The sequence below is a fragment of the Convolutriloba macropyga genome, unplaced genomic scaffold (assembly GCF_964194025.1).
Source record: "Convolutriloba macropyga unplaced genomic scaffold, txConMacr16.3 SCAFFOLD_5971, whole genome shotgun sequence".
Lineage (NCBI taxonomy): Eukaryota > Metazoa > Xenacoelomorpha > Acoela > Convolutidae > Convolutriloba > Convolutriloba macropyga.
The window spans coordinates 1,843-14,629 of record NW_027450649.1 but is presented as its reverse complement, the minus strand read 5'-3'; the positions used below and the strand labels follow the sequence as shown (position 1 = coordinate 14,629).

Here is a 12,787-nt window from a genome sequence, read left to right as displayed (position 1 = left end):
AGATGCTTTTTTCAGACATCAATGAGAAATCAGCGCATTTCTTAAAAATTTTTCAGTGCATTTTTACAAAGAATTTTTTTTCGCCTGTAGACTGGTCGCTCTGGGCTTGGAAATGGTCGGTGTGTCCGTGGTTAGAAACCCTTTTGACATGATCGTTACCAAAGGATACCAGCTTTCGGCAGGGAAAACAGTTCGGCTCCCCCACCCCAAAACCGGAGAGCTGGTGAGGTGCAACGCCAGAAACAGTTCACAAGTGTACCCGCCAATCAGTTATGATCAATTTATTGGGACAGCAAGAAAAGCCCTGGCCAGAGGAATTGCCAAAATTGACTCGCAGGAGGATGTTGACTGGTTGATAAAAGATCTGGATAATATTGGAACCTGGAGGTTTGTTTTGCAGGTTTATTTTTTTTCAAAGCAATTTTTTTTCGAGATACCTACTATACATAGTTCATGCTAGTCTTAAAGGGCCCAATTTGATTTTTACGGTTTTCTTGTCATGGTAGTCATATCAGCATCAAACAAAACTTTTAAAGTTTTCATCTGCTGTGAAAATAACAAATACTTCACACCAATACCGATTTTTGAGATTCCCCCCCCCATTGTAATCGTAAGAAATCATTTATTATCTGACGTTTACTGAAGGTTTTCTCTGTCTATCAGATTTTTGCCCCACATGACCCTGCCTGGAAGAATGGCCCTTTATTGAATCGCATAAAATTAAATCTGGCTTGAAGCCAAAAACTACCAAACTCAAAAACTGGCCTATTACGAAAGCTGATCACAGTGAGCTTTTGTGAAAATACCCATTTGAAATTTATTTTAAACTCATCTAAGCTACTCATATGTGTCAAATTTATAATGTTCAATTACGCTTTTCCTCAAAATTTAGCAATTGTCTAAAATATTTTTCTAAAAAGGTTAATTTTGTAGAAAATATAAACCCATCTATAATCAAGGGATACATCCTTGCTCTGCTCAAGGAAATACGATTTTTTTGACAATTATTGTTGCGTAACCTACCCTAACATCAGTCTACTTTTAAGCCTGATTTCTTAACAAATTGCACCAAAAAATGATACTTAAAATTGATTCATTTCATTTGCAACTGTGCGAATCAGTTACTCAGACTCTATTAATTTCTTTTGAAGAAAAATTTTTTGGCAAGGCATGTAGTTTTAGTCGCTATTTAATTTTCGATTTTTGGTCAAATTATTAGTTCCCTAATAATCGTTCTCTTTGGTGATTCTTTTTAGTGTTAAAAGTTGTGGTTTTTAACTTTTATCAGCTTTGTAATGAGGAAAACCTCAAACAAATATAGTTTTTTTTTAAATTTCGAAGCTTTTAATTACATTAACCAATTTCTTAAATTTTTCTATTGATTTGATTTTTTTTCAAGTTATTTATCTTTTTACAACTTCTCCATCGCTTTGCTGAAGGTTCCTTTTGGTTTTCTAACATTAATAATATACAATTCACTCCTTTTGGTTTTCTAACATTAATAATATACATTTCACTTTTCACTCGTTAGGGATTTTTTTAACTTATTTTGTAAAGTTATTTTGTATTTTGCCTTAAAACTTTACAACTCTCAGGTGCTCTTTATTAAAATATATTGTATTCTGTTTCAATCATCGTTAATATTGCCTAAAACTCTAGCAAATTCTTTGCTTTTTACAACAATTTGCAAACCCTTGATTTATACCGAGAACTCATGTCATAGATGTTTGAAAAATCTTAATCTGTTTTTAATAAAATAATTGCTTAACCCTTCTAATTATAGATATTATAGTCTAACAAACGTAATAAAAATTCAGTTCTGTTTGAATAATTTGACAGCAGTTTTTTCAAGAGCCTCATTGAATCATCTAGGTTCATTGTCGTTGCTTATTTCCATTGACGTTTGGTTATTTCTTTTCTAGTGCACATAGTTTGATCAACTTTGCTATATGAATTTGACATAATTGAGTTTGAGATCAGATTTCGTTAAAATAGATAGCTGGTCCTTTTCTTTTTTTTCCTAAAGTTCAATCGCTTTATTAGAAATTAAACACTCCCTGCTGTAATCAAATCAAACAAAATATAGGTGCGCAGGCTAGTTTCTTTTTTTCTTTGTTTTTTCTTTGTTTTGTAATAATTTAAGTTTTCTGAGAGACACTGCTGACCATTGGTCATAGTGTAATTTTCGTTCGTTATCAGGCTAAAATTTTAGCCGCATTTGAAAGCAAATGAAATAATAAACATGATTTCAACTGCCTAAGTTTACAGTAATGTTGCTTTTGTGATTGGGTACTTTTTAAGACATAATGGACAGCAATAAGTTGTTTCTCACTTCGCTCAATACAAGTCGAAGTGAAAAACTGCTTCTGCGATTTAATTTTCAGTGAATTTTGATTTCTTTTCGAATAACAAAATAAAATACGGAAACCTTGAAGTTTTATCTAAATATTTGAAATTCCCCTAGCTGTATTTGCTAGTGTTATTGACAACGAATTTCCTGCGAACATGAGTTATACTCACAATTGAAATTTTTCCACAAGCACAAATTTCTCGGGCTAACGTTTCTGGAATGTCATTTCATATTTGGAAAAATGAATTATTGCATGTTTTCAATTGAAAGCCGTCTAGATACAATTTTGTGGCAATCCGGAGTTTGGTGGCAGCGCAAATTCGGACATTCTCGGACATTCTCGGTTTTTTTTCTTGATGACCAGTACTCTTTTCATGTCACAATTGACAATGGGAAGGCTCAATTTTTGAGTAAATTTACTGCATGAAAAATAGAACGTTCAATTTAACTCCCGTCAATAAGATTTTCTTTATATGCTATTTGTACTTCCGCGTGGAGGCTTTTTACATTTAATTTGCGTAGAAAGTCTTAACCACTAAGTCAAGGGGCTTTGTGGTGAAAACTTTTAACCTATTGTAGAATAAAGAGCGTGTTTACTACTATAGTAATTTCAATTTTAAGCAATAAAAGCGTGACATTCAGCTGCTCAGACCTAAATTCGGCGCATGAGTATTTTCAGACTATACAGGACAAATTTAGCCTGGGCGACTTCTTTGACCTCAATAAAAACATTACGAAGAAAAACTGCACATAAAGAAACTTAAAATATTCCGGAGATATATTGTTTCAGAATGGATTAAGCTTTTACTCTTGAAAAATTCTGTTTCAGCGCTGAAATGCTCTGAGACCCAAGTCCGGGAAACTCTAGATCAAATCGTGAAGCTTTTTGTGCATTTTCAGCCAACTCGAAAAGATGCATTGTTTGTTTTCAGCGAAGAACTAATGGCGACGTACAACAACTTCACCTACGTTCACTTTCAACACGAAGAAATTCTCAGAGACCCAAAAAGCGCAACAAAAAAACTTTGTACTACTCTGGGGTTGACATGTTATCCGGAGTTCCAGGATGGGGTGGCCAGGGGTTTATTTGAAAAACCCAACTTAGCCAGAAATGGAATTGACTGGACAGAAGACAGAATTGAAAGAGTTGAGAAAATTGTCAAAAAACATCCGAAAATGTTTACTATGCTTAAGTACACAAAATTGGACAGTAAAATATGACGTCATTGCAGATTCGGCTCTTTCCCTTTTACCCCCCCCCCCCAAATTAGCGATTTTATAGTTTCGATTTCTATTCCAAAATTTGCTCATCTTTTCTTGTAGAACGCTTTTAGTTTTCATGAAAAATAAACATCTTTATACTAAGACATCAATTACGGCTTCTAGCAGTCACTATTTTCAAGCATGGTCAACGGTAAATGTTCTGAAACAAAAACTTATGTTTATTAGTGTTGCGAAAATGGCCTTGACGAGAATACAGCCCAGCCGAGACTTGGATAAGTCTTATTAAAAAACTTATTTTTTTTCTATTTTTTAAAAATATCCGTACTTATTAAACATTAAGCTAGCACTCAAATTCTGTTTTTGGTCGTAAGAAAAATTGTTACAATTCAAAGAATTTGAATTGTATTGGGGCGCTGTCTTTTTTTACGACTCGAAGAGGAGTATTGGAGAAGTCCTTTTTTTAAATCAAATTTATTGGAGTGAATTTTGAAGCGGGAAATGAAACACGTGAAAAAATTTGGAGTGATTTTGTTACTGAACAAAATGAAGAGTGGAGCGAAAAGAGAGTGGTGTTTTGTTCATATCGCCGTTTTCTAGAAAGCGAGAAATTGAGGTGTGAAAAAAAATTCTGTAACCGAGCAAAACTTTTTGATCACGTGCGGCATTTTAAAGCATTTTTTTCATTTAATTTGGTTAAGAGGTTTGGTTATGATTATGTTTTAATCTTCGGCCGGTTTTCGTAGTGGTTTGAAGGTTTCTGGCAATTCATATGAGTTTTATGATAATTCGGAGGTTTTAATGTATTTTGCTGATTTTCTGGCTAATTTTTGCGGTTTTTTGACGATTATTTTGTTTTACTGGCTCAAAGGGGTATTGAAGAAACCCCTTCTACTTGAGCAAATTTAAGAAATTCGTTACAGATTTGTGGGTAGGAATCTTTTTTTTGTTGAGAAAATTTCTTAGCCTATTATGACTTGCCTATTGTTTTGAGATAATCTGGATACACTATTGGCTGAAGGGAATTTTTCTTTGGATTTATATGCTTTTGAAATATTAAAAAATTTCATAATTTTTTTCCAAATTTTCAGTGAAAGTTGATTTTAGAGCTTTTTTTCCATAATTTAGCCTCAAGTTTTTTTAAAAAAAATTCACGTAAGTGGTTTTAGTAAGTATTATTGGTTTTGATGTAGTTTTTTTTGGTAGAGATAGTTTTTTCGGGATCTCAATTAATAAAAAAATTTGATCAATTTTTTTAAATTTTATTTTAACAGATTTGAAGATTTGATTTTATTGTTTTTACTTTTTGTTTCATGGTCCTGTTTCAAGATAATTATAAATTAGTGAAGGCACGTTTTGTTTGATGAGTAGTTGGATGGCATTTAAATGGATTTTCACTTCGAGTCGTTTCCGGAATTCTTCCGGCTATGTTTTCTTAAAGATCTGATCACACATTTTCATGATTTTTGAAGTCAAATTGGAGTAGTGATTTTGGTCACGCCGAAACAGGAAGTGGAGCGAGTGGTTTTGTGGCGTGAAATTTTTTCTCTCTAAATTTAAAGTAGAGTGAGAAAACGGTGTTTGAACAAAAATTTGCTTTCTCGCTAGTGGTTTTTTGTTCACATGCGGCAATTTCACTTTGATTTTTACAGTTTTTTTTCGATTTTTTGGATCGGATTTATTTCTATATGGTTTTCACAATCCATTCATAATCCGTTCTTGGTCTAGTTTTCTGTTTAATTAATGAAAATTCTTTGAATTGTACGTCAGGACTTGTCCTGCTATGTTTTTATTTTATGATGCAATTATTTTTGTTATTACATGTGTAACCTATGCATTAATTGAAAATCAAAGATCGTGCTCAAAGGTCAAATAAACATTCTGTGCTCAAATTTTACTTCTCTGCATTCCTAATTGATGTCCCAGTATATGGTTTCCTTTGGTCAGACCTTTCTCAAACCCACAGGGCAGAAAACTTGGCCAGAAAAATACAAAGTCTGCACCCAAATATTCTGAAGTTTGTTCTGAATTGAGTCTGGTCAGAGGAGTTGTTAAACGAGTTGACAACCCAGGTTGAGGTCCCAGACCAAAAATCCAAATGTCCAGACCGTCCCAGACAAAATATGTCTATGTCCAGACCGCCGCAGACAAAATATGACTATGTCCAGACCGCCCCAGACAAAATATGTTTATTTCCAGACCGCCCCAGACAAAATATGTCTGTGTCCAGACCGTCCCAGACAAAATATGTCTATGTCCAGACCGTCCCAGACAAAATATGTCTATGTCCAGACCGCCCCAGACAAAACATGTCTGTGTCCAGACCGTCCCAGACAAAATATGTTTATTTCCAGACCGCCCCAGACAAAATATGTCTGTGTCCAGACCGTCCCAGACAAAATATGTCTATGTCCAGACCGCCCCAGACAAAATATGTCTGTGTCCAGACAGTCCCAGACAAAATATGTTTATTTCCAGACCGCCCCAGACAAAATATGTCTGTGTCCAGAACGTCCCAGACAAAATATGTTTATTTCCAGACCGCCCCAGACAAAATATGTTTATTTCCAGACCGCCCCAGACAAAATATGTCTGTGTCCAGGCCGTCCCAGACAAAATATGTCTGTGTCCAGACCGTCCCAGACAAAATATGTTTATTTCCAGACCGACCCAGACAAAATGTGTCTGTGTCCAGACCGTCCCAGACAAAAAATGTCTATGTCCAGACCGTCCCAGAAAAAATATGTCTGTGTCCAGACCGCCGCAGACAAAATATGACTATGTCCAGACCGCCCCAGACAAAATATGTTTATTTCCAGACCACCCCAGACAAAATATGTCTGTGTCCAGACCGTCCCAGACAAAATATGTCTATGTCCAGACCGTCCCAGACAAAATATGTCTATGTCCAGACCGCCCCAGACCAAATATGTCTATGTCCAGACCGTCCCAGACAAAATATGTTTATTTCCAGACCGCCCCAGACAAAATATGTCTGTGTCCAGGCCGTCCCAGACAAAATATGTCTGTGTCCAGACCGTCCCAGACAAAATATGTTTATTTCCAGACCACCCCAGACAAAATATATCTGTGTCCAGACCGTCCCAGACAAAATATGTCTATGTCCAGACCGCCCAGACAAAATATGTCTATGTCCAGACCGTCCCAGACAAAATATGTTTATTTCCAGACCGCCCCAGACAAAATGTGTCTGTGTCCAGACCATCCCAGACAAAAAATGTCTATGTCCAGACCGTCCCAGAAAAAATATGTCTGTGTCCAGACCGTCCCAGACAAAATATGCCTATGTCCAGACCGTCCCAGACAAAATATGTCTGTGTCCAGACCGTCCCAGACAAAATATGTCTATGTCCAGACCGCCGCAGACAAAATATGACTATGTCCAGACCGCCCCAGACAAAATATGTTTATTTCCAGACGCCCCAGACAAAATATGTCTGTGTCCAGACCGTCCCAGGCAAAATATGTCTATGTCCAGACCGTGCCAGACAAAATATGTCTATGTCCAGACTGCCCCAGACAAAATATGTCTATGTCCAGACCGTCCCAGACAAATTATGTTTATTTCCAGACCGCTCCAGACAAAATATGTCTGTGTCCAGACCGTCCCAGACAAAATATGTCTATGTCCAGACCGTCCCAGACAAAATATGTCTGTGTCCAGACCGTCCCAGACAAAATATGTTTATTTCCAGACCGCCCCAGACAAAATATGTCTGTGTCCAGAACGTCCCAGACAAAATATGTCTATGTCCAGACCGCCCCAGACAAAATATGTCTATGTCCAGACAGTCCCAGACAAAATATGTTTATTTCCAGACCGCCCCAGACAAAATGTGTCTGTGTCCAGACCGTCCCAGACAAAATATGTCTATGTCCAGACCGTCCCAGAAAAAATATGTCTATGTCCAGACCGTCCCAGACAAAATATGTCTATGTCCAGACCGTCCCAGACAAAATATGTCTATGTCCAGACCGCCCCAGACAGAACGTACCTATGTCCAGACTTTCGTGCGCTCACAAATATTTGTGCGTTCATCGTGCGTTCAAAAGTCCCTATGTCCAGACTACTTTCATGCGTTCAAAATTACATTTGATCAGACTTTCGTGCCCTCTTCGTGCCCACAAACTTTGAAATTTTGTGCGTTCATTTCCGGACTATCGAGCTTTCAAAATCAACTGTGTTCAGACTTTCGTGCGGTCAAAGATTTTGTGCGTTCTTTGTGATTTCGAAGCTTTAATTACTACAAACGCTTATAATAAAAAATTTATGCATTATTTTTATAAAATTGAAAGCAAATAATTGTTATTTATCTCACAAACAACTTCGAACAACTTCGAAAGCGCCCGCATCCTTTAGCTTTGAATGCGGTAAATTTTTGTAAGATTTGCGGTTTTAGCGGTGAAAATTTTTTTTCACCGCATTCACCGGTTTTCTTGCAAAAACGAAACTTGCGAGCACGAAATTGAACTTCTAACCTCCTACATGTCAACAACTTCTTATTCCACGGCGTCATCTGTGACTTACTTCAAATATAAATCCTTTGAATTTAAGATTAGAGGTGAAATTTAGAGGTGAATATTGGTGAAGATTTGAAACTTTAGCAGTAAACTTTTTTTCACCGCATCCTGGTAGCGTTGAAAATTTTTTTCACCGCATTCTGCTGGTAGCGGCGATTTTTTTTCACCGCTTAAGTGATTTTTAGCGGTGATTCTCTTTCACCGCATAAGCGGTGAAAAAAAATTTTCACTGCCTAAAAGTTTTTTTTCACCGCATTCATCGCATTGAGTGCAAATCTTACATTTATACTCAAATTCACTGCCAATCTTTCATTTTTTAGCCATTTTTAGCGGGTTATAATAAAAGTTTATGCGGTAATTTGATAACTTTAAAACAGTTAATTGTTATTTAACTCACTAACAACTTCGAATAAAATCATATTTGCCCTTGGGTTTTATGAAAAATTTCAGGTCATCTAGCCAAACTGACATATCTCGGGGTGAATTATCTTTACAAATATAATTTGTTTTAAACCAGGCGAAATCCAACATCCTCACCCAAATGTCACTGACACCCCAGGCATCGGAAAATGTGAATATTGCTTCCATCTTGTGGAACCAGTTCAAATGGTCGCTGTAAAATTACTGGATTTCCATCCAGACTAATGACTACCAAATTGTCAACTCTGCTTCCGAAAGTGAGACGTTCGACGACATTCAAGCATCGTGTTTGGTTGTATCTTACCTAGAAACGACAAAATTAACTGCAGAAATTTTTTTAACTGCAGAGTTTTAAAATCAGGAAAATGTCGGTACAAGGACGGCAAAATTGTGGCTAATACAAATAATAATGGTGGTGAAAGGGCAAAAATTGTCGATAAAGCAAAGAGTATTGGTGTCAACTGACCATCGGAAAACCCGGGCTGATGGGTTGAGGTGCCAACGCTAAAAATCGCCAAAAAATGTAAGAATTTCGATTTTTAGTAAATTAAGAGTTCACCGCTGAGAATCGTAAATCTTACAAAAATTCACCGGTGATTTTACCAAATATCTTGTTTTGCAAAAAAGATGTAAGAATAGCATTAAAAGCGTTGAAAACGGCGAAAAAATGCTTGCCGCTAAAAACCACACACCGTACACAAGTTAGCAAAATTTTCTATCGGCTAAATTTTATTTCAACTATTTAAGATTTGAGGTGAATGAGTTGCAAGCGTTGAAAAAAGATTTTCAGTTGTTAAAAGTGTTAAGCTGTGTATACGCAAGATATATATTTTTCAAAATTTTATTTTAATAGGAACAAAGTGTTATTCAAATCAATTCAAACTCATTGTCAGAGATCCCCTATGTATGAAAAGTCTGAAACATCGAAAGTTTTTGGTGTAGCTTCTCTCAAAAAATTTTATATTTTTAGCGGCGAAAGTGGTGTGGAAAACATACCCCTTAAAACCGCTCATCTTAGGTCAATTTACTTTTAAAAATTACCGTATTTTTTCTTGCGGTGAGCTTTTGTAAGTTTCGCGTTTTTAGGCTGTGAAAATTTTATTTTCATCGCTTCTTGTCGATAGCGGTGAACTGTTTTTTTACCGCTCAAGCGATGAAAATTAAAAAATCACCTCTAAAAACCGCAAATCTTACAAATTCTCAACACATTTATTTTCCATAACTTTTCTTGAATCTGATTTAAATTCACAAGACTCATCATAGAAGTAAGTGAAAGATGGCGCAGTGGGAAAAAAAGTTCAAACCCGTGTAAGGAAGTTTCTTTTTTGGCAGAATTCGTTGAATGCGGTGAAAAAAATTCACCACTAAAATTCACCGCTAAGGATGCGAGCGCCTTGCAAGGAATTTTTTCATAAATATTCATCGCAATTCTTACATAATTTTTTCGATAAAACCACTACTGTAAAAATTGAAAAATGGCAAAAAAAACATTAGCGGAAGCAAGAGGAAAGTTTTTAGACAAAACCTACGACAGGTCCAATTTATTTCGCTGTTAGTTTGAAACATATGCCTTTTGTTCAATGTCATCGAACGCTGTCAATAAACTAGAACCTTTGTTTAAAAAACCCGGCAATTTTTGACAAGCTGAATATACCTGGTTGAGGAGTCAAAAAATGAGACAAAACACAGACATTTTTTTTCGTTTTTGGCTGTCAAAATTGAAAGACAATATCTACCTTTCTTAATTTCTCATCAGGAACCGCAAGATTAGTTTTTTCATAATTTTAACTTCAAATGTTCCTTTTTTTCAGTTTATCGCCAATATCTGACTGTTTGTTGCCAATATTATAAAAAAAAACGAACAACTATTTTATCTTGCGATTTTGAGAACAGGCAAAAAAAAATTTTTTGAACACTTCATTGCTTCAACTTTCCCGCTCAAGCATTGCAAAAGGCAGCTCAAAACTGCTTTCAAGAAAACTTTCAGGGGAAAACTGCTTTAGGGAAAATCTGTAAAACCCTAGTAACGTCATTAACAGAGTAGATTTTACAGCAACAAGTTCTTGAATCGAATTTTTGATGCACATTTTTTAAAATTATCTTAAAATTACGTATGAAATTCTTATTCATCTAAAAAATACTTAGCAAAATCCTGCCTCAAATTTTTCATAGAACTCTATCAGTAATTCAACCAAGAGTTCTTTCGGGCTAACTTTATTCTGCAATTTCTGAAAACATATTCAGCGCGGAAATCCTAGCATTTCATGTCAAATGTTTGTAGCTTACAACTGGAAGTTCTAGCACGCAAGATACTTTTACTCAAACTAGCAAATATTAAGGTTGTTTCTTTTTGTCATAGAAAGTATATGTCAAAAATGCCACGCGAAAGTTCAAAGGCTTTATCATGAAGACTTGGTATATAAGAATTGAGCTGATCATTTTTTCTAGCACTTATTTTTACTCGAAAATCAAGGATGACCAGTGTAGATTGGGACATGAACAGAGTAATGACTATCAAGATGCAACAGAAAACTGAGCCAGCGCTGCGATTGAACTCCGGTTGATAGTCAATGAGTTATTAAATTTTGTTTCAAAGTTAAAAGTGACTAGAGGAATAAATCACTATTTTGAAGAATGAAACACAGGGGGTAATTGACGAAAAAAAATTGACGAAGTCGTACGAGTGTACATATATCTTTGAGAAGGAAATCCTCTTCCATTTCACTGAGAATTTAAAAAAAACAGAGGAAGCTACGTTTTTCTGAAAATGCATGGTATCAAAACATCGAATTTTAGTCTCTGCAAACTAGTTATGCAATATAAAGTGAAACAGAAGTGAAAAAATCAAAGCAAAAACTAAATAAAAAATGACATTCCAATGCCAAAGGTCTCAACTGATAAACGATCCTTCTTTTATCCGTCGGAGGATTTTGGTTCTTTGGTTTGTTTCAATCTCAATTTGTTTTCATCTATTTTCATTCTCTTATTTTTGTTTAATAAATTGAACTGGACGAATTTAAAGATAATGTAAAACCAATCAATACTGTTTTTCAGTGCAGGTAAAAACTCTTTTTAATTGAGCATATATGTTGTATATCTATATGCGATATCTGTAAGAAGGAAAAACAATTTTACTGAGAAAAAGTGGGAAAGCATATTTTGCTTACATCAACTCATTGAGTTGCCATACGACTTTTAACTAAATACAAAGGTACGAGGGTCTGTAAATTGTCTAAAGTATGTATTTTGTTCTATTTTTGAAGTATATATTTTCGCACGAACCATTCTGTTGAAAATATATTCTGTCCAATAAATGGACATTTCACGATCAATTGCCGCTTTATCTAGGTTTTACTATATTTTCAGACCAAATTCCCGTGCTCATTATTGTCATCGTTGATTGGCGGTAATAGACATGACATGTAACATCTCAACATGACATGGAAGAATTTGCCCAAAATATGCGGTTGTTTCTGTCAACCCAGAACTTATGAATACCAAATTTGGTTTTATAGTTTAAACTATAAAACCAAATTTGGTATTCATAAAATTGCTTACTGGCACGGGTTCTTTAAATACTTGGCCAGTATTTTACAAGATCGATCTCAGAATTCGGCCGAGGCTACCGTTGTTAGAATTATAATTAAAGCAGCGAAAATAGTGGAGAAAAATATTTTTCGCCGATAGTTCCTCAATTTTTAGCGTTGAAATGTTGAGCTAAAAGTAATAATTCTTAAGAATAGATTGCATACAAGTGTTAAAATTGGAGAAAAAGAGAACCTCGATCGGGAAAATACAACTTACAATGAAAGAGTTGAGATGTTTATTGTCCTCAGAGTATTTGGATAATTTGTCCACGTTTTTTCGGCCATTTTTCACGTTTTTTCGGCTATGTGACAATATCATCCAGCTGCGATAAGTGCATTTTCTTAAGAATTACAATCATTCAAGTGTTTTTGGCATAATTTGGCAGTTTTTTGGCAATGTTTTAAGTTAGTCTATATGGTGCAATGCGTTTTATAGTGTTGCTCGGTTGCTGCTTCAATATGCAAAGCAGCGAAAAAGAATTTTGCTGAACCGACAATTACCTTGCTATTTTGACTCATGAGAAAACAATGCTTGATCAAAAATTCCTACAGAAATTCTTCTGCTGACAAAAGACTTTCCATTGACTTTAAGGGGAAGCGCTACTGTGTAGGTTTAGAACAGAAGTTTTTTCCAACTAAAGATTTTTTTGTGAATCGGGGTGTAAAC

General features: G+C 35.4%; 1 protein-coding gene across 1 annotated transcript; it reads left to right on the top strand.

Moving 5' to 3' along the window:
- Window positions 1–96: 96 nt before the first annotated feature.
- On the top strand, window positions 97–3,602 carry LOC142356061 (uncharacterized). The gene is made up of 2 exons (XM_075408040.1): window positions 97–387; window positions 3,283–3,602. The coding sequence occupies exons 1-2, from the start codon at window positions 113–115 to the stop codon at window positions 3,569–3,571; spliced, it is 564 nt and encodes a 187-aa protein (XP_075264155.1). The 5' UTR covers window positions 97–112; the 3' UTR covers window positions 3,572–3,602.
- Window positions 3,603–12,787: the final 9,185 nt, after the last annotated feature.

Excerpts from the sequence above, each read along its gene's own strand:
- LOC142356061 (XM_075408040.1), top strand. The coding sequence starts at position 113 with ATGGTCGGTGTGTCCGTGGTTAGAAACCCTTTTGACATGATCGTTACC. Across the intron at positions 388-3,282 it reads GATAATATTGGAACCTGGAG|CGAAGAACTAATGGCGACGT; the intron begins GTTTGTTTTGCA and ends GTTTGTTTTCAG.